General features: G+C 36.4%; 1 protein-coding gene across 10 annotated transcripts in view; it reads left to right on the forward strand.

Annotated features, from left to right (window-relative positions):
- LOC101261264 (double-stranded RNA-binding protein 4) overlaps window positions 1-22557 on the forward strand; it is a 32247-nt gene extending 9690 nt beyond the window's left edge. The window contains exons 2-8 of one of the 10 annotated variants that reach the window (XM_069297741.1): window positions 1076-1221; window positions 4624-5812; window positions 5926-6034; window positions 14895-15130; window positions 15523-15739; window positions 21242-21370; window positions 22117-22557. In XM_069297741.1, the coding sequence (XP_069153842.1) occupies window positions 5735-5812; window positions 5926-6034; window positions 14895-15130; window positions 15523-15739; window positions 21242-21370; window positions 22117-22403 (1056 nt within the window). In that variant the 5' untranslated portion in view covers window positions 1076-1221; window positions 4624-5734 and the 3' untranslated portion in view covers window positions 22404-22557. The remainder of the gene's footprint in view (window positions 1-1075; window positions 1222-4623; window positions 5813-5925; window positions 6035-14894; window positions 15131-15522; window positions 15740-21241; window positions 21371-22116) is intronic. The other 9 variants (XM_069297739.1, XM_069297732.1, XM_069297735.1 and 6 more) reach the window with 9 other exon arrangements.
- The last annotated feature ends 399 nt before the right edge of the window (window positions 22558-22956 follow it).

A 22956-nucleotide genomic window follows, 5' to 3' on the forward strand; every position in this document is an offset into this window, starting at 1 on the left:
TTTATACCTACAAAATAATAGTATGAATAAGTGTTAATTGTGCCTTATCCGAAAAGTCACAACCTTTTGAAAAAATCATAGCTTGTCGAAAAAGTCACAACCCTTTGCAAAAGGCACAACTCGTCAGGAAAGACACAACCTTTTATAAAAAGTCTCAACTCTTTGAAAAAATCACAACCCTTCGGAATAGTCACAATCCTTTTATTTGAAAAGGTATCTACTTTCAATATAACAAAATTAATAAATACAAAAATTGCGTATTTTTAGTCAGGGGTATTATAGTAATTCAATATTTAAGTTTGGGAGTTCAAGCTTTAAAGATAGTATAGAAGATATAGATATAGATAATTACTTAAACTCAGCTAACACAAAAGGGCTCTTAGTCTTGTTAGAGAACTTTTAATATTATTATATATATAACTTATTTTTCATTTCTTTTAATATGGCATGATGATGACATGAATTAAGCTTAAATGATGATTTGAAGATTCATATAGACAACCTCGGCTTGTTTGGAATTTGAGGTGTAGTTATTGTTATCATAATTTTTGTTGGGAATATGGTCAAGTTTATTGCTGAAAGAAAATAGGGATATTGGAGGGATAAGTTGTTACCTAACAGGTGTAATACATCGTAAAAGAAATATATGCAGACCTCTGCAGTACAAGGACTTGGGAAGGGTCAATGATATCATCTCTATCCCTACCTTGCATTTTTTGAAGAGGTTATTTCCACTGCTTGAATCCTTGACCTCCTAGTCACATTATTCTGTTTGAAAAGGGGGACACATTTCCCATTTCTTTTTGATATATTCATAACTTTTCCTATACCAAAGAATACATTAAATTAACTAAATATGAACACAAATTTTTATAATTTTACTATTGTTGTTTGTTCGTTTGCTGCTTGTCTAATCGTTTTAAGTCAAATGATGTGCTGCGTCTCTATCCTTGATGATCAAGTTTATACGCAAAACAGTAAACAAGAGAAGAACAATGACATAGTTATTTGATTTAATGGGAATGCTTATTGGGGCATATGGAAAATTGCCTTGATATTGTTACATTTCACTTAGTTGTGCAGGTGCTGCGACATCAAAGTGTAAGGTGGGGGATAGACCTCCAAATATGGATATTTTTCAGCAAAGACAAAATAACATTGGACAACTTTCTCATGTCAATGGAACTGCATTGGCTAGTGTGGACACTAATACCTCTAAAGGTTAGAATGACACATTCATCTTCTTTTCAATGTTTTCTTGGATAGAATGTGGATTTTATTGCTAAGCACCAAAAATGTGTTAATAATATCTCTATATCGTACCTAGCTTCCGAAATATGATGTCAACTGTCAAAACACTTATTCTCATTTTAGCTTATGACTATGTCATCTACGTCTTCACCTATTTAAACACGACTATCCTGTAGTTGTTTATTCTCGTTTAACACAATTATATATACCATTTAGCTCATAGGAAATCCAATTAAAACTACTTGTGATAAAACAAAATTTTATAGAACTCAACTTGCAGCGAGTGACATGAATACCTTTAAGCTTAAAAAATTAATCAAATAGGTGGGACACATAAAATATGAAAGTTTTACGTTCATACTTCAAGTGAACTTACTTGACCTTTGTATGAGAAACACATGACATAGGTGGTGCCTTAAAGGCGTAGGGAGTTTTAGTTTCACATACCTTTAGTACCTTCCTAGCTATCGCGGGTCACCAATAACTAAACTCACAAAAATGCAGCCTCACATAGCCAACCACTCGCTTCCACCACTCAATTGCAGCCAATCAATCCAACACATCTAACTACAAAACAATATATATACATGTTCATCAATAACCTGTAGGCACACTCAAAAATCCTTAATTTGGTATATAGTGCACCACGTAACCCTTTATAGTTTAAGAGTTATATACTGAAACTAATAAACTTAATTCCGATTCCGAGATGCTACACAGTAACTTTACTGGCTAAGCAATTTATTTTATTTGTGTGATTGTGTTGGTTGTCCATGATGCATTTTGTATATGTTTGCGAATGGATTATATATGTGAGAAATATAGGAGGAAAATATTATTGAGTTGTTATATCTACGTTATAATATTGAAACCCTATTTATAGACACTAGAATACAATCCTTTATCTAGTAGGATACTATTTACTATTTGTTTCTATTTGTATTCTTATTCCTATCTAAATAGGATTATATAAACCTATTCCTATTCTAATAGGATTGTATAAACATATTATTATTCTAAGACTCCCCTCAAGTTAGTGCATACAAATTATATGTATCTAGCTTGTTACAAATATAATTAATATGGACTTATGAGGAGCTTGGTGAGATATCTCCAAGTTGATCACTCGTCTTCACAAAATTGACCTTCAATTTCAATGTGCTTGTCCTTCTCATGAAATATTGAACTTGATGCATAATGCCGATAAAACACACAGTGATAAAATTACAGTGTTGAACTTCCCAAACCAAACTTGCAAAAACTGTTTCAGACCATAGAGTGACTCACATAATCGACATACAAGGCTACTAAACTCCCCCTGAGCAACAAAGTGCTCAAAATCTAATGTAAAGTGTTAGAATAGGAAAAAGTATTTCTTACATAGAATAGGAATTAAAATAGGAATAAGAATAGGAATTCTAGTTGGAAAAGGTTTCCAATGTAGTGTCTATAAATAGGGTCTTCATGTAACAATTTAGATACACAATTCAATAAATTTTTCTTTAATATTTCTCACATGGTTTCAGAGCAATTATGAGAAAAAAAATTAAAATTTTCTGGTAACCTAGTTGCTGTCCGGATAATTATTATTTTCCATCACTGTTTTCATAAAATTGACACCACCACTAGCTGCGGAATTCCCGGCGATCAGAGTCCAGTCATCCCCACCTGAAATCAGTGCTACACGCGCTGTTATGCGCCGCCGGTAGGATTTTCGCCGGCGAACTGTCAGCCCCACGCCAGCGCGTATGACTTTTTCCGGCCAATTTTTTCGACAATTTTTTTTCTATCTGAGTCGCCTCTTTATTCCATGGCTGACTATGTAATTATTTTTTCTGATTCCGACCAGATTCGATCGCCGGATTTAGGGTTCCGGCTTTTTTCAGTCTGTTTTTAGCAAATTTTTTTTCGAGATTTGAATTTTTTGACAATCAGATCTCAATTATCAAGAGTTTTTTTTGTTCCCGAGACAAATTTAGCATAATGTCTTTTGGTGTGATGTTTTTGGTTCTAAAAATATAGGGATTTGAAATTCTAGCCCTACAATCACTTCAGATCTTCTATTGGGAAGTTCAAACTATTTATCTTGGGCTTCGTCAGTTGAATTGTGGTGCAAGGGTCAAGGTGTGCACGATCACTTAACGAACAAGACTTATGTGGTAGATGTAAAGACAAAGACTAGTGAGGAAGATGCAAAAGTCAAAGCACATTGGGAGAAAGTAGGTGCTGAATTATGTAGTCTGTCTGCTATGGCATTCGATTGATTCCAAATTGATTCCCTTGTTTCGCCCATTCCAAACGTGTAATACAGTTTGGGAAAAGGCGCGTGCTGTATACACTAATGACATCTCTCGATTCTATGATGTGATATCTCGATTGACCAACTTAAATAAACAAGAATTCGATATGTCTACTTACTTGGGACAGGTACAGACAGTCATGGAGGAATTCGACACGTTGATGCCAGTAACTACGGATGTGGAAAAACAACAAGAACATAGACAAACATTGTTTCTAGTTCTTACTCTTGCTGGACTTCCTCCTAATTATGATTCTGTGCGTGATCAAATTTTAGCTAGCCCTACAGTTCCTACAATCAATGAATTATTCTCTCGCCTCCTTCGTCTTGCGGCACCTCCTAGTCACAAAGTTGTTTCATCACCCATTGTTGACTCCTCTATTCTCGGATCTCAAACCTTTAAAAAGCGTACATATCAGTCTACGGAGAATCGGCGAGGGGGAGGACATTTTGGGAAATCTCGATCCAAGTGTAGTCATTGTCATAAGTCTGGACACACTCGTGACATATGTCATATTTTGCATGGTCCACCAACCAGTTATGATCCTCTTGTTCTAAAGGAATATAATGAGTTCCTTCGAAATCGCGCAAGTAAACAGTCATCTCCACTAGTAACATATGGTGCTCAACCTAATCAACCATCCAATAATGCTCATATTGCTCGGATAGAATATGATGAGTTCCTTCAGTATCGTGCAAATAAGCAAACGTCTCCACAAGTAGTTTCGATTGCACAACCTGATGTGTCTGTAACGGGTAATTCGTTTGCTTGTGTGTCGCAAACTAGTACTGTTGGAACATGGGTCGTGGACTTTGGGGCTTCTAATCATATATCTGGTAATAAATCACTTTTATCCGATATGGTTTATTCGCAATCTCTTCCAGCTATTACTTTAGCCAATGGGATCCAGACAAATCCAAAAGGGGTTGGAAAAGCTAAACCCCTATCTTCTGTCACCCTAGACTCTGTTCTTTATGTTCCTGGTTCTCCTTTTAATCTAGCATTTTTTAGTCATTTGACGAAATCCCTACATTGTAGCATAACTTTTTTCAATGATTTTTTTCTCATACAGGACCGCAGTATGGGACATATGATTGGAACAGGACATGAATCACAAGGCCTTTACTGTCTTACCTCTTCAAATTCCTTGACAGCATGCTCTGATACAGATTCCTCAGATCTAATTCACAAACGTCTGGGACATCCGAGTCTATCCAAACTACAAAAGCTGGTGCCTAGTTTGTCTACATTAGATTGTGAGTCGTTTCAACTTGGGAAACACACTTGTGCTACGTTTTCTCCTAGTACTGAGGGTCGTTCAGAGTCTATTTTCTCATTAGTTCATTATGATATTTGGTGTCCTAGTAGAGTCAGTTCCACCTTAGGATTTCGTTATTTTGTTAGTTTCATTGATGATTATTCAAGATGTACTTGTGTTTTTTAATGAAAGATCGTTCTGAGTTATTTTCTATTTTCAAAAGTTTCTTTGCTGAAATACAAAATCAGTTTGGTGTTTCTATTCGTACTTTCTGTAGTGATAATGCCTTAGAATACTTATCATCCCCATTTCAACAATTTATGTCTCACTATGGAATCATTCACCAAACATCTTGTCCATACACTCCTCAACAAAATGGTGTCGCAGCAAGAAAGAATAGGCATCTGATAGAGACTGCTCGCACTCTCCTCATTGAATTCCATGTTCCGCTGCTTTTTTTGGGCGATGCAGTCCTTTCAGCTTGTTATTTAATAAACAAAATGCCCTCTTCGTCTATTCAGAATCAAGTTCCACATTCCATACTGTTTCCTCAATCACATCTCTATCCTATTCCCCCTCTTGTCTTTGGGAGCACATGCTTTGTTCATAATTTAGCCCCAGGGAAAGATAAATTAGCTCTTCGTGCCCTCAAATGTGTCTTTCTTGGTTACTCTAGAGTTCAGAAAGGGCATCGTTGTTTTTCACATGATCTTCACTGATACGTTATGTCCTCTCATGTTACATTTTTTTAAGTCTCAGCCTTACTATACATCTTCTGATCATATTGATGTCTCTATGGTCTTACCCATACCTCAAGTTTTACCCGTGCCAACCTTTGAGGGATCTACAGTTTCGTCTACATCTCCAGTTGCAGTGCCACCACTACTAACTTATCATCGCCGTCCACGTCCAACCCTACTCCCAGATGATTCATGTCATGCGCCAGACCCTGCTCCTACTGCGGACTTGCCTCTACCTAGCCCGCCGCTTGCTTTTCAAAAAGGTATACGTTCTACTCGAAATACTAACCCGCATTATACCTTCTTAAGTTATCATCGTCTATCATCACCCCATTATGCCTTTGTGTCGTCTTTGTCCTCTGTTTCCATTCCTAAGACTACAGGTAAAGAAGCACTTTCTCATTCTGGATGGAGGCAGGCTATGGTTGATGAGATGTCTGCTTTACATAAGAGTGGTACTTGGGAGCTTGTCTCCCTTCCTGCAGGTAAATCTACTGTTGGTCGTTGGATTTATGCAGTCAAAATTGGTCCAGATGGTCAGGTCGATCGACTTAAGGCTCGTCTTGTCGCCAAAGGGTATACTAAGATATTTGGGTTAGATTATGTGACACTTTCGCTCCTGTGGCTAAAATAGCATATGTTCGTCTTTTTCTATCTATGCTGCCGTTCGTCACTGGCCTCTTTATAAGTTGGGCGTAAAGAATGCTTTTCTGCATGGTGATCTTGAGGAAGAAGTCTATATGGAGCAACCACTTGGTTTTGTTGCTCAGGGGGAGTCTAGTAGCCTTGTATGTCGATTGCGTAGGTCACTCTATGGTCTGAAACAGTCTCCTCGAGCTTGGTTTGGGAAGTTCAACACAGTAATTCAGGAGTTTGGCATGACTCGTAGTGGAGCTGATCACTATGTGTTTTATCGACATTCTGCACCAGGTCGATGTATCTTTTTGGTTGTTTATGTTGATGATATTGTTATCACCGGTAATGATCAAGATGGTATCACCGATTTAAAGCAACATCTTTTTAAGCACTTTCAGACTAAAGACCTTGGCAGATTGAAGTAATTTCTAGGTATTGAGGTTGCTCAGTCTAGATTAGGCATTGTCATCTTTCAACGCAAGTATGCCTTAGACATACTTGAGGAGACATGAATGATGAGATGTAGACCTATTGACACTCCGATGGATCCGAATGTTAAACTTCTTCCGGGACAGGGGGAGCCACTTAGTAATCCTGAAAGGTATAGACGACTTGTTGGAAAGTTGAATTATCTCACAGTGACTAGACCAGACATCTCTTTTCCCGTGAGTGTTGTAAGTCAGTTTATGACTTCCCCTTGTGATAATCATTGTGAAGCAGTTGTTCGTATTCTTAGATATTTTAAGTCAGCCCCCGACAAAGGACTACTCTTTGAGGATCAAGGTTATGAGCATATCATTTGATATACAGACGTTGATTGGGCAGGATCACCCTCTGACAGACTTTCGACATCCGTATATTGTGTTTTAGTTGGAGGTAATTTGGTGTCGTGGAAGAGTACGAAACAAAATGTGGTTGCTCGATCTAGTGTAGAATTAGAATATCGAGCAATGGCGACATCAACTTGTGAGTTAGTTTGGCTCAAACAATTACTGGGAGAACTAAATTTTGGCAAAATTGATCAGATAGAACTTGTGTGTGATAATCAAGCGACTCTTCATATCGCATCAAATCCAGTGTTTCATGAAAGGACTAAGCACATTGAGATTGACTGTCACTTTGTCAGAGAAAAGATACTCTTAGGAGATATTGTTACAAAATTTGTGAAGTCAAATGATCAGCTTGCAGATATGTTCACCAAGTCTCTCACATGTCCTCGTATTAATTACATTTGTAACAAGTTAGGTGCATATGATTTGTATGCACCATCTTTAGGGGGAGTGTTAGAATAGGACTAAGTATTTCTTACTTAGAATAGGAATTAGAATAGGAATAAGAATAGGAATTCTAGTTGGAAAAGGTTCCCAATGTAGTGTCTAGAAATAGGGTCTTCATGTAACAATTTAGGTACGCAATTCAATAATATTTTCTCCAATATTTCTCACATAAAGTATATGAATCATGTCGGAATCAATAGATGAGTCGGTATTAAATAAGTCACCAAAAAACTGGCCAGAACAGGCTCATATGCCGGAGTATTAGATTTGATGGCTAAAAGTGATCACAATCTAAGAAATAAAATTACATAGGTAGGGTCGGAATGATGTCACGACCCAACTAGAAAATAGAAATTATATAGGATAATTCGAATTGATGAAATGCCCCATTGAAAAGAGAAATAATATGGGCAGGGTCAGAATGATGGCACAACCCTAATGAAAAAGAGAAATTATATAGGTAGGATTAAAATGATGGCACAACCGTACGCAAATAAGATTTCAGGAGTCACCGGAAAGACGAATGGAACCACGCAAATCAAATATGAGGAGTCAACGAAAAGACAGAAGGTGATATGCATCTCAGATACGAAAAAGTAGTTTGGAAAAAAACCCACGGTACTACACAAATTAAATATGCAAAAAAAGGTAGTCACCATAAGGATGCACAATGCTACACAAATTATATATGAAAGAGTAGTCACCGGAATGACGGGACGGTGCTACAGAAATTAGATATAAGAAAGCAGTCACCAAAATGATGGCATGGTGCACAAATTAGATATGAGAAAATAGTCACATGAAAGATGAAAGATGATACCATGTGAGAAAGCTAGGAGAAAAATATTATTGAGTTGTGTTATGTCTACATAATATATTGAAACCCTATTTATAGACACTAGAATACAATCCTTTACCAAGTAGGATACTATTTACTATTCCTATTTCTATTTGTATTCTTATTCATATTCTAAATAGGATTGTATAAACCTATTCCTATTCTATTAGGATTGAATAAACCTATTCCTATTCTAATGAGATTGTATAAACTTATTATTATTCTAACAATATATATTTTCAATGTCTTAAAAATCAAGCTACCAGGAACTTAAAGAAGGAACAAGATGAAAATTTTAAAAAGAATACTAGATTCCTGCTTTTCGATCATACTAGTAGGACAATGACAATTGCTTGGCTTGTGACCTTGGAGGTTTTGGAGCTAGTTGTCACACCCTCAAACCTTGTCCTGGGCGGACTGACACTCAATGCCTTAACCTAACTGAGAGAACCTTTCTATATGAACATGAAGATACACCGTTTATATGATATCACATCAAAAAGCGGAATAGTAGGCATGAGTCACATAAGAACAACTCTATGTCAAGGAGTGCAAAGGTAATTTAAAGTCTTCTTTTCATTAAAGAGCATAAGATCTCCTTTGAACATAACTAAGCTGGAAAACCATATTTAAGACAAATTGAGCTGATTTTAAAATATATACATGACTTAAATACTAAACCTCTAATACATAACATTACAATAGAAATACTAGACAGGCAGGTTCTACAAGTTCAAGTTAGCTCATTTTTTGCTGACACAATGTTATGGTATGAATACTGAAGTATGGAAAGAGAATTTAATCTGCTCATCTATCAAGTGATGTCTGAAGTAGGTTCTGTTGGTTTCTATACCATGCATCTTGTGAGATATTTAAGGTGTTACATATGGTATGAATACAGGACTCGCATGGTATAAATAGAATTTCTTTCTTCTGTTGCTTTATATTTAGCTACAATATCAAGCTCATCATTATTTACACTAATTTCTGTAATCATAACCTGGATGGTGGTATTAATCTAATTGGATTCATTCCGTCAAGGAAGAGAAAATATATATTAAGGTTAACAATGATGACATTCAGTGGTACTTTCCTTAATCCTAACTTTGATGGTTGTATTATCTATTTGGTTCACCATCAATGAAGAGATGATAGAAATGAAAGTAAACACGGTTGACATTCAGTAGGTCAGTGGTACCTTGTGTTGAATTGGAGCTTTTTCTACGGCGTTGTTGTTGAGTATAGTATTCAACACTGCAAGGTTGTCAACAGCAGAAAAAGGTGTAAATTAGTGATTAATTAAGAGATAAATAATAATGGTGGTGTTAATTCCTTAGTTGGTATTCAACCAACCCATTAGAGTTTAGATCTGAGGAAGTATAATAATTATACCTTAGCTCAGCTCCTTTAGGTGACTTCTGAAAATGCTCAGCAAAATTTCAGTTTAAGTTGTAGAGCTATTATTTCCAGTAGCAAGTGATGACGAATTATCACGTTGAAGTTGGGGATCTAGAAGCCTAGTAGAAGTAACTGTGGAGACAGGTTACAGCTCGAACATTCAGTTATTTAGTTTCAAAGTTTCGATTAGAGGTGTTTCAACCTATTTAAGGTTCAGCGCACTGAAAATCATACTATAAAAAAGAATAATTTGGTATGAAGCTGAAATTACCTGATCTCTAAGCTTGATGATGGCTGAAGATGAATATTGGAGGAATCTCTACAGACATTTCCACTTTCCTTCTCTAGATCTTTCCAATTTGTGTTCGCTACAATTTTTTTGCTCAATGTTTTGCTGGTTTTCTTAGCCATTCTGGGCCATTTCTTTTGGCCTATTCTCTTTTATATATTATTGTTTTATTAATAAAAGTTTTCCATGGCCCATTTGTTTTTTTTTAAAAAACTATAGGACTAGTTAAAATCTGATGATGCACTAAATCACAGTCAGTAGAATGTCCAACAAGTGTAAGAACTATAAACAATGTCTGCCTATGTTCTTGTTGTTTTTCCACGTTCGTAGTGACTGGCATCAACATTTCAAATTCCTTCCATGACTGTTTGTACCTGTCCCAAGTAAGTAGATATGTCGGATTCTTGTTTCTGTAGGTTTATCATCTGAGATATCACATCATAAAATCAAGAAATGTATTAGTGTATAAAGCACAAACCTTTTCCCAAACTGAGTAACATGTTTGTAATAGGCGAAACAAGGGTCCAACATGGAATCAAAAGATCGCCATTAGAGACCACATAATTGACCATCAACCTTCTCCCGTTCTACTTTGATTTTTGCATGTTCCTCACTAACCTTTGCCTTTTCATCTATCACACAAGCATTGTTTATCAAATGGTTTTGGACTTCTTGACCCTTGCATCACAACTCAACCGAGGAAGTCCTAGGTAAATATTTTGAGCTTCTAATTAATGGTTCAAAGTGATCATAGGGCTTGCACTTCCAATTCCTGTATTTTTGGAAGCAAAAATATCTATTCGGGAAAGACATCTTGTGAAATCAGATTTTTTTTGCCAATAATCTGGAAATATGTGCTGGAATCGGTAAAAGAAAATGTTCCTGGAATTTGAAAAAAGAAACAGGGTTGTTGCTGGAAAATTATATTCTGATCGCCAAGAATTGGTCGAAACCAGTTAATAATTATATGGACAGCTTCAGAATGAAGTGGCGACTCCACTGGAAAAAGACGCTGCCAGAAAATGATGCACACGCCTTTCATGGATCTGATGAGCTCGTCTGAGTATTGCTTCTGGCGGCGTGTGAAGGCGCATATGACACCTGTTTCTGGCTAGTCTAACTAGAGCTTGCTTGTCGGGGAATTCTAAACCTAGTGGTGGTGTTAGCTTTTGAAAATCACTAAAAGAAAATGTTATTTACTCAGACAGCCGCTTAGATCACCAGAAAGCTGCAGAGGGATAGCTGAATTCGTTGAAATGATTCATATCAATACTTTTCTCTCAGTTGCTCTGATAGACTGATATCTTGTAAGAAATTATAGTAGAAAAATATTATTGAATTGTATCTGAAACCTTATTTATAGACATTATTACAATCCTTTTTCAAGTAGGATTCTATATACTATTCTTGTTCCTATTCATACTCTAACAAGGAGTACTTATCTTTGAGTTCATAAGGCATTAAGGGTTGTCGATGTTACCTATCATATTATCAATACATAGAGTATGTGGGGTCCTATTAGGATTCCCTAAGCTTCAAGACCTTAGTTTGTTAGGAATACATGTCATTGGGGTACATATCAAAGTAACCTGTATGCATGAGGGGTGCATGACATAAAGGATAACTAGCACTTCACACTTGCGGGTACACATAAATGAGGACTACATTCGAGGAGAGAACATATCATTTGAGTACACTAAACATGCAGAGAAATGTTCATTTAGAGCTTTAGGGTGATATAGCATTTCATGGTTGAAGCATACATGGAGCATATCATTTACGAAAATGATGCATCAATTTAAGAGATATAACATCCAGAAGAACAAAGGAAATTCAAATTCCCACATTGAGAGGGTCAGCCATTAAATACCTCAGCGCACCTTAGTAAAACGAGCAACTACTTCATTACGACCTTAATCTACAAGACTAATAAAGATAGGGAGCTAGTATTAGTGAAGAGATTCATGACTATGTCACTTTGTCAATTATCAATCACATGTGAGCAAAAGCCCTTCATCAATGGTGTACCAACAACCAACCTACTCCTTGGTAGTGACAACATAAAAACTTCCCTCCGAGTCTGAGGTCACCCATAACCATCCGGGCAGTAACACCTCAAAACAAATCCCCATTCTCATAAAGCTAGCAACAATTTAAGTTCATAACTTCCAATCACCACCCCATGAGTCCCGTTGCTAAAACGTCCTTATTACATCAGGAACCATCCATACATAAACTTAGAAAAGGAGGCTTACCTTGAAAGATGAAGAGAAACTCCAAAAATCATCCCTTGAGCCCCAAGTGAAGATACCCCTATGGATCTCTAGAATCTGAAGAAAAATTTATGTTACAATCACGTATGAGGTGAAGAATAGCTAAAATACTATGGAAGAGAGAATAAGAGTGAAGAATAGCTTTGGATCACCCAAAATGAAGTGAAGATCAAGTTATAAACATCTGGACGAGCCTTGATACAGAGCTAAATGCTGGCTGCATTTGGGAACCTTTGGTCGCATCTATACTGCACATAAAAACAGAAGGACTGTAAATTTATGTGGTCGCGTATGCCTTCACATATGGGCTAATGCGGTTGCATATCTATTCAGCGTCCTGCTCTGCAGTCCTTCAGTTGAAAGGTCTTTAACTTTTCGCTCCGAACTTGGATTGAAAAATGGTTTGTTGTGCTGGAAGGAAGACTCAGAGCTTTAGTTTGATAAGTAGTCTGCCCTCTAATTCCTTGTAGATTGGGAGTCACACTCGTTTGAAGTCAGACCACATATGAGATGATTTGAAACAATTTACCGCAATGTAACCTTCAACTTGGACTTTTGTGCTAAGCTTCCCTTGACCTCTAATCTTATTTTAACCCTTCAAATACCTCATATGTTGGTTCCTTGATATTTTTAGCCACTTCCCATCTTATCCTCCCGAGGTTGAACAAATTCATTTGCGTCGATTAGTAGTTCTTTGGCATGGAGATACCGGTTGTTATAGTAGTATTTGGTGCTAAGCTTTTGTATCATTGCATAAAAATTGTTGATTATTTGCATTGCTGTGTTGTATCTTTCTATCTATTTTCTCTTCTTTTGTCTCTATTTCATACTGCATTTGTTTATTATTACTGTAGCAGTTGTATATTTTTTCACCTCATTCTTAAACATCTTCAAGCTGAATACATGTTCCTTCAAAACTGACGTAAATCTCTATGAGAAGAAGAGCATATACCTATAATTGAAGTGAAACATAAATTCTTTAGAACACGCGGTAAATAAATCTTGTTCCTTCTGGATTTGAGAGATTACTTCATAGGTACCTTGGATAAAGCACCTGTAAGTAGTTGAGATTTAGATATACAGCCTAAACTGGGAAATGAATTGTGGAAATGTCGCTTACTTCTTGTTCAGATGAGTAGACGGTTCAACCCATCTGCCAACTAGACTAGTACAATAGTGTTCTGAGTTTCTCTCTGTGGGAGTCCATTATTTTTAACCATTAGCTTTAGTTGATCTTAGATGAGATCTCTTGGAAGTTCCGTTCAGATGTTCCTTCCTTCTGTGGTGATTTATAGGATTTTTTATTCTTCTTGGTGAACTTAACTACTCGCTCCACACTTGTTATAGTTCATCTTCTTAAAAAAATGATAGTTGGCATGTTGGGGGAATCTATATTTTGAGAAAGGTAACGTTGAACTAATCAACAGTACAAAGGTTGTGCTGGTACAATTTACGGGTTCAAAAAAGCTAGATATATCCTTGTTTGTCATACAAGGATTCTATGATGTCTAAAGAGTTAGCATCCTGTGGTCCAACACGCTGGAATAGAGAAGGAAATATGTCCGGCCACAGCGAGAGATGGAGGATTGTCCCTGTTTGCATCTGGTGGACAATATGGAGGGAAAGGAACCAAAGATGTTTTGAAATCAAGAGCATCCCTTTCCAAAGTCTGAAGTTCAATTGTCTTATAACCTTTTATTTTTTGTGTAACTATGTACTCCCCCAAAAGGAGGATATTACTCAGTCTCTAGATAGTTTAGGAGGGATATAGGTGATAGATTTCTTTGGTTTTGCTTACTATAAACTCCGTATGTAACTACTACTAGAGTACACTATTGGTGTATTTGTCTATCAAATGTTAACTTCCTCAAAAGAAAAAAGAGTTGCCATCCTACAAAACAACATACCCAGTGAAATCCCACATGTGAGTAAGCATCCTGTACATAACTTTCTCTACACCAATAATGAAATAGCAGTAAGCAGCTCTTGTTCTTCTGAATCGAGCTGTATCTTCCTTCAGTCGACCTTATACAAGCTAGGATCATCTTCCACCATTTCAATGCGGCACCTAAAAATATCTGTTGTAGAACTAGGCATAGCCCATCTGAGTCCAACCGTCTTCAGGAATAGTTGCCGTAGCAGAATGAGTCGACAGTGAAAAAATAAGTGGCTGTTAGATTCTGCTTCAGTATAACAAAGGTAACACAACTCACCTGAAAGCCCATTTTCTGGGTAAAACAAGCTTATCTAGCTACCAACGAAGTAAAGCAAGCCACTATGAAAAGAATCTCAACTGTGGGGGGGGGGGGGGGGGGGAATCTAGCAGGTGATTATATTCTGTGGATCTTTACAGTGCTTCAAATTCATGAAAGAAAATTACTACTGAAGCAGTTCCATACAAGGATGAAATTATAAGAAAGATGCGTAGACCTTATCACAGATAAACAGTAATTTGATATGTTTGGACGCAATGTGCGAAATTGTTGAAGTATTTCATATTTCTTGGAGACTTCATTTCTAGACAAACCTTCAAGAGTGTGTGAATAATTCAGATTGCTGACTTCTTGATATTCCTAATCAGCTAATCCTTTCAAGACAAGTTTCTGATTCTTTACAATTTTGTCCATGTTGCAGGCATGCTTCATTTGTACAAGAGTCGATTACAACACTATGCCCAGAAGCAAAATCTCACTTTACCTGTGTATTCTTCTGAACTTGATGGCCCTCCTCATGCCCGTCGTTTTAGGTCAAAAGTGACCATTGACGGGGTAACTTACGAAACTCAGGAGTTCTTCTCTACATTGAAGGAAGCTGAACATGCAGCTGCAAAGGTTGCTTTTGAGTCATTAGCACTTAATGACACTCAGGAGGTTAGTACTCCCTTTTTTCCTGATAATGTAACTCTCTTTCCTTTTTGGAGGTTCCAAATGTTTGATCCGTTCAATTTCTATACAACTTCTGTACTTCAAAAACTCAATTTTTTTTCAACTGCCCATATCTTTGAACTTCCATGTGGTATTTTCTCTTTCAAATTGACTTTTCATCCACAGTTTTAAGACTTTCTTTTTCTATTCACTAATGTAATGTGCAAGTCAATTTAGTACATTAAACATCATGTCCCGTTCAAACACCATCAAGTAAAACGGGAAGGAGGGAATGTTTAGATAATTTTAGTTTTTACTTCGGTGCTGAGAGATCATTCATGTGAGTACATTTCATTGTTCTTCTATGTAATTATTTAATTATTTTTGAATAACATCAGGATGAAGGTTTGTACAAGACACTTCTGCAAGAACTGGCTCAAAAAGAGGCTTTACTTTTTCCAGTTTATGATACAGCCAGAACTGGCCCACCTCATGCACCAGTATTCCGCTCAATGGTGGAAGTTGGAGATCGGACTTTTCAAGGACAAGAAGCTAAAACCAAGAAACAAGCAGAGATGAATGCTGCAAAGGTTGCTTACAATGCCCTTGTGAAAGGTAAGGAGGATATACACTAAGTACCATTTGCGAGTTTTCTGAATTTTATTTAGATAATAAAAATGATATTTTTAAAAGACAATATAAAACTAAGCAGGAGAACATGGTATTTCCAACTAATGAAATTAATAAACTAAAGATCAAGGAAAACTTTGCACATCAATGCTGTTGGAGTTTCATTACAGCCGGTTATGTTAGGACCGGAATAATTAGGTGTCATGCAGAAGCAACAAAGCAAACTTCAAAAGACCACGATTAAGAAGACAAATGAGAGATATACCAAAGTGGTTCGGTCAATCGACCTACGCCCATAAAAGAGATGGCAATCCACTATATATATATATATATATATATATATATGAGAGTACAAAATATGGAGAGAAATAGCGTCAACCAATTCACTCAAAATATAAGGAGGTTCACACAAGTGATAATGTATCACTTGTGTCCCACAAATTCTCCCTTCTAACCAAAACTCTCAAAGCCCCAAAGATGACATTATGAATGCGGACTAAGTTAGAAGTAACGAGCTCCATTTGTAGAGTCCTAAATCTTTTCCTACAAAAATATGACTAGCCAAATATGCTGATATCCTTTTCGAAAAAGAAAAATCTATTTATGGTAAAACAGTCGGGGCAAATACCCCACAAGTTAAACAAAAATCAAATTACAATAAATAGTTCATGAAGCTACATCTACACCTAGGGCACCTAGGTGCTTTCATGACTTTCCTAATTTTCAACGGGATGCGTTAAAATCTGAGTGTAACCTGAAATGTTGTGTAGACCTAACAATATTTCCAGGATCTTATTGATTCACATATGCTGTTTCCTGTGTAGCTTTTCTGTTGTGAATGTAAAAGTTTAGTGTCTGATGGAATTACATTGCATCTCCTTTCTGGTAAAACTAGTCAATCTTAATATCCAAAAGATGATAAGGCCAGTGGCAGACAACAACCATGGATAGAAAAAGACGGACATGATATTTTAGCCACTGGAGGAAGTATCAATGTAACTAAGCCCAAATATTTGAGTATACCCCTTTGCAACAAGGTGAGCCTTAAGCTGATCAAGTTGCGCCATCCACAGTCCACACCAATTTTTACCACATAAATCCAATGACAACCAACAATAGATTTACCTTAAGGATGAGAAACAAGCTCCCAAGTACCACTGGCATCTAAAGCAGATATATCGTTAATCATAGCTTGTCACTGTTCTAGATGAGGTATTGTTTCACTTGTAGACTTAGGGATGGAAACACAATTCAAAGATGATAAAAAGGCATGATATCGTTGACAACTTAAAAACATTTAATGGGGCCATGGAGGTTAGTACTACTAGGGGATCGTATACCTTTTCAAAGGGCAATCAGCTGACTTAGGGGGAGACAAGTCCGTAGTAGATGCACAGTCTCATGCAGGACGTGAATCATCTAAGCTTGATGTTGGACGTAAGCAATGATGGTCAATCAGGAATGGTGATATTGTGGCTGGAGAAGTAAAGTGATAATAGATTCCTCAAAAGTTGGTTTAGGTAAGACATGTGAGATATCATGAAGATGTAATGTAAGGTCGAGACTTAGAAATGTGACATCAACTGATACCCTTTCTGAACTATGAACCAAGAAATACACATTTGAGAGCATGATGGGCTAATTTATCTTTTCCAAGGGCTAAATTATGAACAAAATATGTGCTCCCAAAAACACAAGAGGGAAGAGAGTAAAAAGTTGACCGAGGAAACTAATGAATAAGGAACCTGATTCTAAATGGAAGATGAGGGCATTCGATAAATCAGGTATCAAGATGTGAGGACCGCATTGCCCCAAAAACTATTTAAAACATATAATCAAATGAGAAAAGTGGGAGCATTCTCAAAGAGGTGTCTATTCTTTCTCAATACTACCCCATTTTGTTGAGGATGTACAAACAAAATGGAGGATGACTCCTTGGGTGAGTCATAAACGGCTGAAACTGGAGGATATATATTTTAAGGTATTGTGGTAGAAACTAAGATGAAACAAGATGAAAATGATGCTTTTATCGTTAAATGAAGTGCAAGAATAGTATACACTGTATTAACAGATAACTCTGTCCGTATTGAGTGGACAAATCTCAAGATACAAAGACAATATCAACCCTTCGGAGTGGCCCAGTGGTTTGAGCTTGAGACTTTCATTTTGGAGGTCTCAAGTTCGAAATTCCTTGCCAGCGAAAGCAAGGGGTTTGTCTTCTGGTCGAGCTCGTCGCACTAGGCTTGCCTAGTGCAGGTTACCTCTCCTATGTGGTGTGCGAGCTACTGCATAGGAGTGGGGGTTTCACCCTCTGCGCACCCAAAGGGTAGCAGCTGTGGTTTTCCCGTGTCATAAAAAAAAAGAAGACCATATGAATATTTTTCTTAGTAAGAATTCTCCATATATACACTAAACATAAAGACTGTAGATAATGTTGCTAACTGCTAATAGATAGAGATAGAAACAATGACTATAGATAATATTGCTGGTTATTACTTCTACTTATAACTACTATACATAATTACTGCTTATATATTTTATCCATCTTAAAACAAAGAAACTAAGATAGATTATCTCCACATGCTCGTCTAGATTTTGTTCTAGAGCAAGTCCATAAAGGAGCATTCATATCAGTGCATCCCTCTTGAAAAGTTGCCTTGTCCTCAAGGTGAAAAGAAGGAAACAGATTTCTTGGGTAGGGTCGCATGAGGTTTCTTTTTCTCTTAGTGGTACATGTATATGCAAAATACCCTTGTAAAGAGGTACCTCGAAAAAACGATGTTTGTTACCAGAAATTCTGTATTCTAATTATTGTCTCACTAATTGCTCTGACACTGTGTGAGAAACAAAAGAGTTTGAGTCATTACTCAACTTCATATTCCCTCAAGCTGTTTCTTTTTTTGGGTTCTGTAGTTGTTGGGGTTTTTCGTATTATTTTGTTGTAAAACTGCTTTGTTACTATCTATTTTCTCTTTTACTTCTGTTCTATCTTTTTCTAGACTATAATTGTCTTGAGCCGGGGGTCTATCGGAAACAACCTCTCTATCTCACTTCTAAGGTAGAGGTAAGACCTGCATATACTCTACCCTCCCCAGGACCCACTCTGTGGGACTACACTGGGTATGTTGTTGTAGCTATTGGGGTTTAAATAACCATACCATGTTGTAAAAAAGAGAATGAATCACTACCTAATTACAAATTTTAATAGGAGTTAATTAAGTTACCTACTATATTGACTTATTTTCTAAATATTCGCAAAGATTCCAACAAATAGCAAAACTTTATGGATTGCCCCTCTCCCCTAAGGAAAATTTTAATATGAAGGCAAGGAGAATCAACTCTAGAATTCAACCGACTCATCCTATACATTCAGGAGACTATGGATTCTGCTATTTTATGTAGAGAGTTGCACATAAGCCTTTTCCAGTTGAAACTTTGTGGACATTTTTAGATGTTCTGATATTGATTGTTGCTAAGAAGAAAACCTATAAGTGGGGTGGTTGCATGTCTCACTTAATGCATAACTTGCAATAGCTCCACCAGTTGGAATTAAATGGATATATCTAAGATCTCAAAAAGTTGCATAGGACCAACACACACACACACACATATAGGGATGTTGCGTGTTCCTTTTGTTTCCTTCTGTAGGATCAAAAGGTTGTTTTTTTCAGTAGCATGTTCTCTTGATTCCCATGTACTATTCCATAGTTTTCACTGTCGGACAGTTTCTCTATCTTCTCCTATCCATCAGAGTATTCACACTCTCAATCTCTAAATCATTTCTCACCTGAGCTGTGTTGGCTATAGCCTTACTATTTCTTTATATGCTTCATCATATTGCAGATCCGTGAATAATTAATTGAATTTATTGACTGTTTCCTTTCTGATCAGTTAAATGCACCAAAAGTTCCATCACTGCCTCTTCATTATTAGTTATATCTAGTGTGCCCATGAGCTGCCACTTGTTGAACTGGGCTACATCTGCATGAATAAATATGTGATAATGTCGTTTTGTTTGGAAATTATGTGAACAAGATACTAATTGCTTTTACATCAGATATGAGATAAGTTTTTTTTCAATCCCTTGTTTGTTTACTTTTGCAATATTGTACAATAAGATTGTTGAAATTCAAGAAAAATGATAGTTGCATCATTTTTAACTCTTACAAAGTGGGGTCAGTACTTGCATCATCAACCATTTCCAGGTGTACATCAGATTGTTGAGTTTCAAGAAAAATGATACTCCCTTTGTCCAACAATACTTGTCCACTATTGACTTTCCACACTTGAGAAATATAAATAGAAGGGTAATTTTACAGTATCACCCTTTGAGTATAATAAATATAATTTGTTGAATAATATAATAGGGAAATAACTTAATTAATTATAAGGGTAAATTGGGAACTAAGTGTAAAATTATCTATTGATTTCATAAAGTAGACAAGTATTGTTGGACATTCCAAAATAGTATAGTGAACAACTATTGTTGGACGTAGGGAGTAGTTGCATCACGTAACTCTTACTCGAAGTAGCTTTGAGATAAGATAAAAGAAATAGAAGAACACTGATAACTATTAAGAGATATTTCTTTTATTGTTACTTAAAGCTTATCCAAACCCCACTTTGTGGTATTTCACTGGGAATGTTATTGTATTAGTTAAAAGCTTATTTTTTCAATAAGCAAAATATTCTCTCTTCAAATCCAAAAATTTTTCATTGAGAATGACCGCACATTGACCTAGTTTAATCAGCAAATATTGAAATACCATTGTTATTTATATTTTGTGGTTCTGGAGAGACTAAAGTTATAGTGCTATATAGAGTGTACTTCTCAAAAAATTACTAGTTGTCTACAACAACACAACAACAACATACCCAGTGTAATTCCCGAGTGGTCAGGGAAGGGTGTGTTATGTATGTGCAGACCTTACCCCTATCTTTGGGAGAAAAGGAGGCTATTTCGGATAACGCTAGGCTCAAGTAAAAGCATTATTAGGAAGTTTGAAAAAAGGAAAACAACGGCAAAAAGATACTAAGCTGACTATGAAAGTATAAGCAACCTCATTGCTGGGCATTTGTATCGGAAGAAGAAATATGGCTACTATCCATCATTTTTTTCCCCATACAAGTAGGAGCATTAGAGAGTTGGTGAATCAAATTTATTTTAGAAGTAATTCATAAGTATAGAAACCGATGATTCTGAGGTGATTTCCTTCTAATCAATTTGTCATTTCATTGGAACATCCTTGGCTTATCACATAAAAGGTATATTTTCCCTCTTTACAGTTCAATTATACGACATATTTCAAATATTTATGCTCAAATATTAGATGAATTATTCAGTCTTTTTAAGTTTTTGATGAAACCACTTCAACCTAAAGAAAACATCTTACGTTTCTCTTCGAAACCAACATTATTAACCTTGAAGGGTTGGGTTCATTGGCAAGTTCCAAGTCAAGTGTGCAATTTCATACTTTTGTGTTACAGGTGGTCAACTAGATGAACCTCTTCAGGTCCTTCCAGTCAGTTCAAAATGTGTTGTTGCTGATGTTTCGCTACTAGTTGTTCAGCAGAAGACCAAATTGATAATTGAAGAACTAAGTTTGCAAAATGAAGGTGCTTTCTGAAGTCTGCAACCCCTTGATACCATTTTTTTTACTTGTTTTCTACTATTTTTTTGATATATATCTTGCATATGGACGCTCTTAATTGAACTAAATATATAAGGTGTCACAGGTTCTAGCTTTGCCACTGTCATGTATTAAAAAGGAGAAGACATAGTTAAGATTGCTGATAGAGCTAAACTGAGTATCGCTGATGTTTAAGTACGTCTTTACGGAACAGTATAATTTATTAATGCGTTACCACAAAAGTAGTCAGAGAGAACAGTTTTCAGAACAATGAACAATGCCAAACACTCTTTTCTAAAGTAATATCTATCAGGTTTGAAAGATGATGCTTCACACTATCAAGTTGGGAATTGCAATGTGGCTCTACATATTTTGGACCAAAATCTCTTTTTGCACAATAACTTAGAACAGCGTTGCATGAGGCTTTCTTTAGTAGGTTCTATATCATTGAGGTCAAGATAGTGGAATTTCTATATATGGACCAACCAGTTTAGTTAGTTTCATCAAGTTGAAATAACAGTAATTCTTTAGAACTACAGAGTTGCGTTTCTTCCTACTCAAATCTCCTCGTCTTGAAGTAATGCATATTGGTTCCAGCTTTAATCTTTACAACTTAAACAACATGGTCATATAAGCATTTTATCGACTGTGTTTCAACCAATTTATCACTAGCATCAGTTGTCTTTTCGTATTATATAATGTGTTACTCGTTATTTGACCACTTGTTTTAAGAGGCAGACACAAATGCAAAAAGACACAGATGTTCAAGTGCACCCAACACATATTCCCTTATTAGGGATCATCGTCCTGCTGCCCCATTCGTTGCTTCAGATTCAAGTGATGCAGTTGCTGAGTCTGCTGATTCTGATACATATGCTGGAACCAGTATTTTGCCAAGCGAGAAGATTTTCATTTTCCCCCGAAAAGCAAACATGAACCTTCCAAGTGGTGCTTCTGTTTTGCCTTGCAGCGATGAAAAATGGGTTGCTGCTAGCTTAGAGTTGAATCAAAATCACTAACTGCAGAAACCCAACTTTGCAATGTTGTTCGGTGAATCTTATCTTGATGATAAAGTTCATTTCTGATAATTTTGGACGGTACTATAATGTGTAAAAGAAACATGTAACCTATCGATACAAAGTATTAATCTATGCTATATTTTTTGAGCAAGTACCAGGTTATGTTATTAAGAAAATTAACCTTCCGTAGTATTTATGAAAATGAAGCTTACTGTTGGTGTACAAAACAAGAAAAACAAGGACACAACTGGAATATCTTTTGTAAAATCACTTTAGCCTAATGCACAATGTATCATTGGCTACGGGTTCAAATTTTTGCTTTTGAATCAATCATGTGCTAGATGAATTTTGGGTATCATGAGCATAATTGACAGACACACATACACACAATTGACCACATGTGTGTTCCACATGGTTTCCTTGTCTTGAGTTTGATACACGTCTGAAATGTCTTGGAACTATAGCAGGATCAATTAGCTTTGTGGCTGATCGTAGTGCGTTTGCTGGAGGTGTCGTGTTTTGCGGGACTATCCTTTCGGAAGTGGGAAGGAGC

Source organism: Solanum lycopersicum, chromosome 1 (assembly GCF_036512215.1).
Source record: "Solanum lycopersicum chromosome 1, SLM_r2.1".
NCBI lineage: Eukaryota > Viridiplantae > Streptophyta > Magnoliopsida > Solanales > Solanaceae > Solanum > Solanum lycopersicum.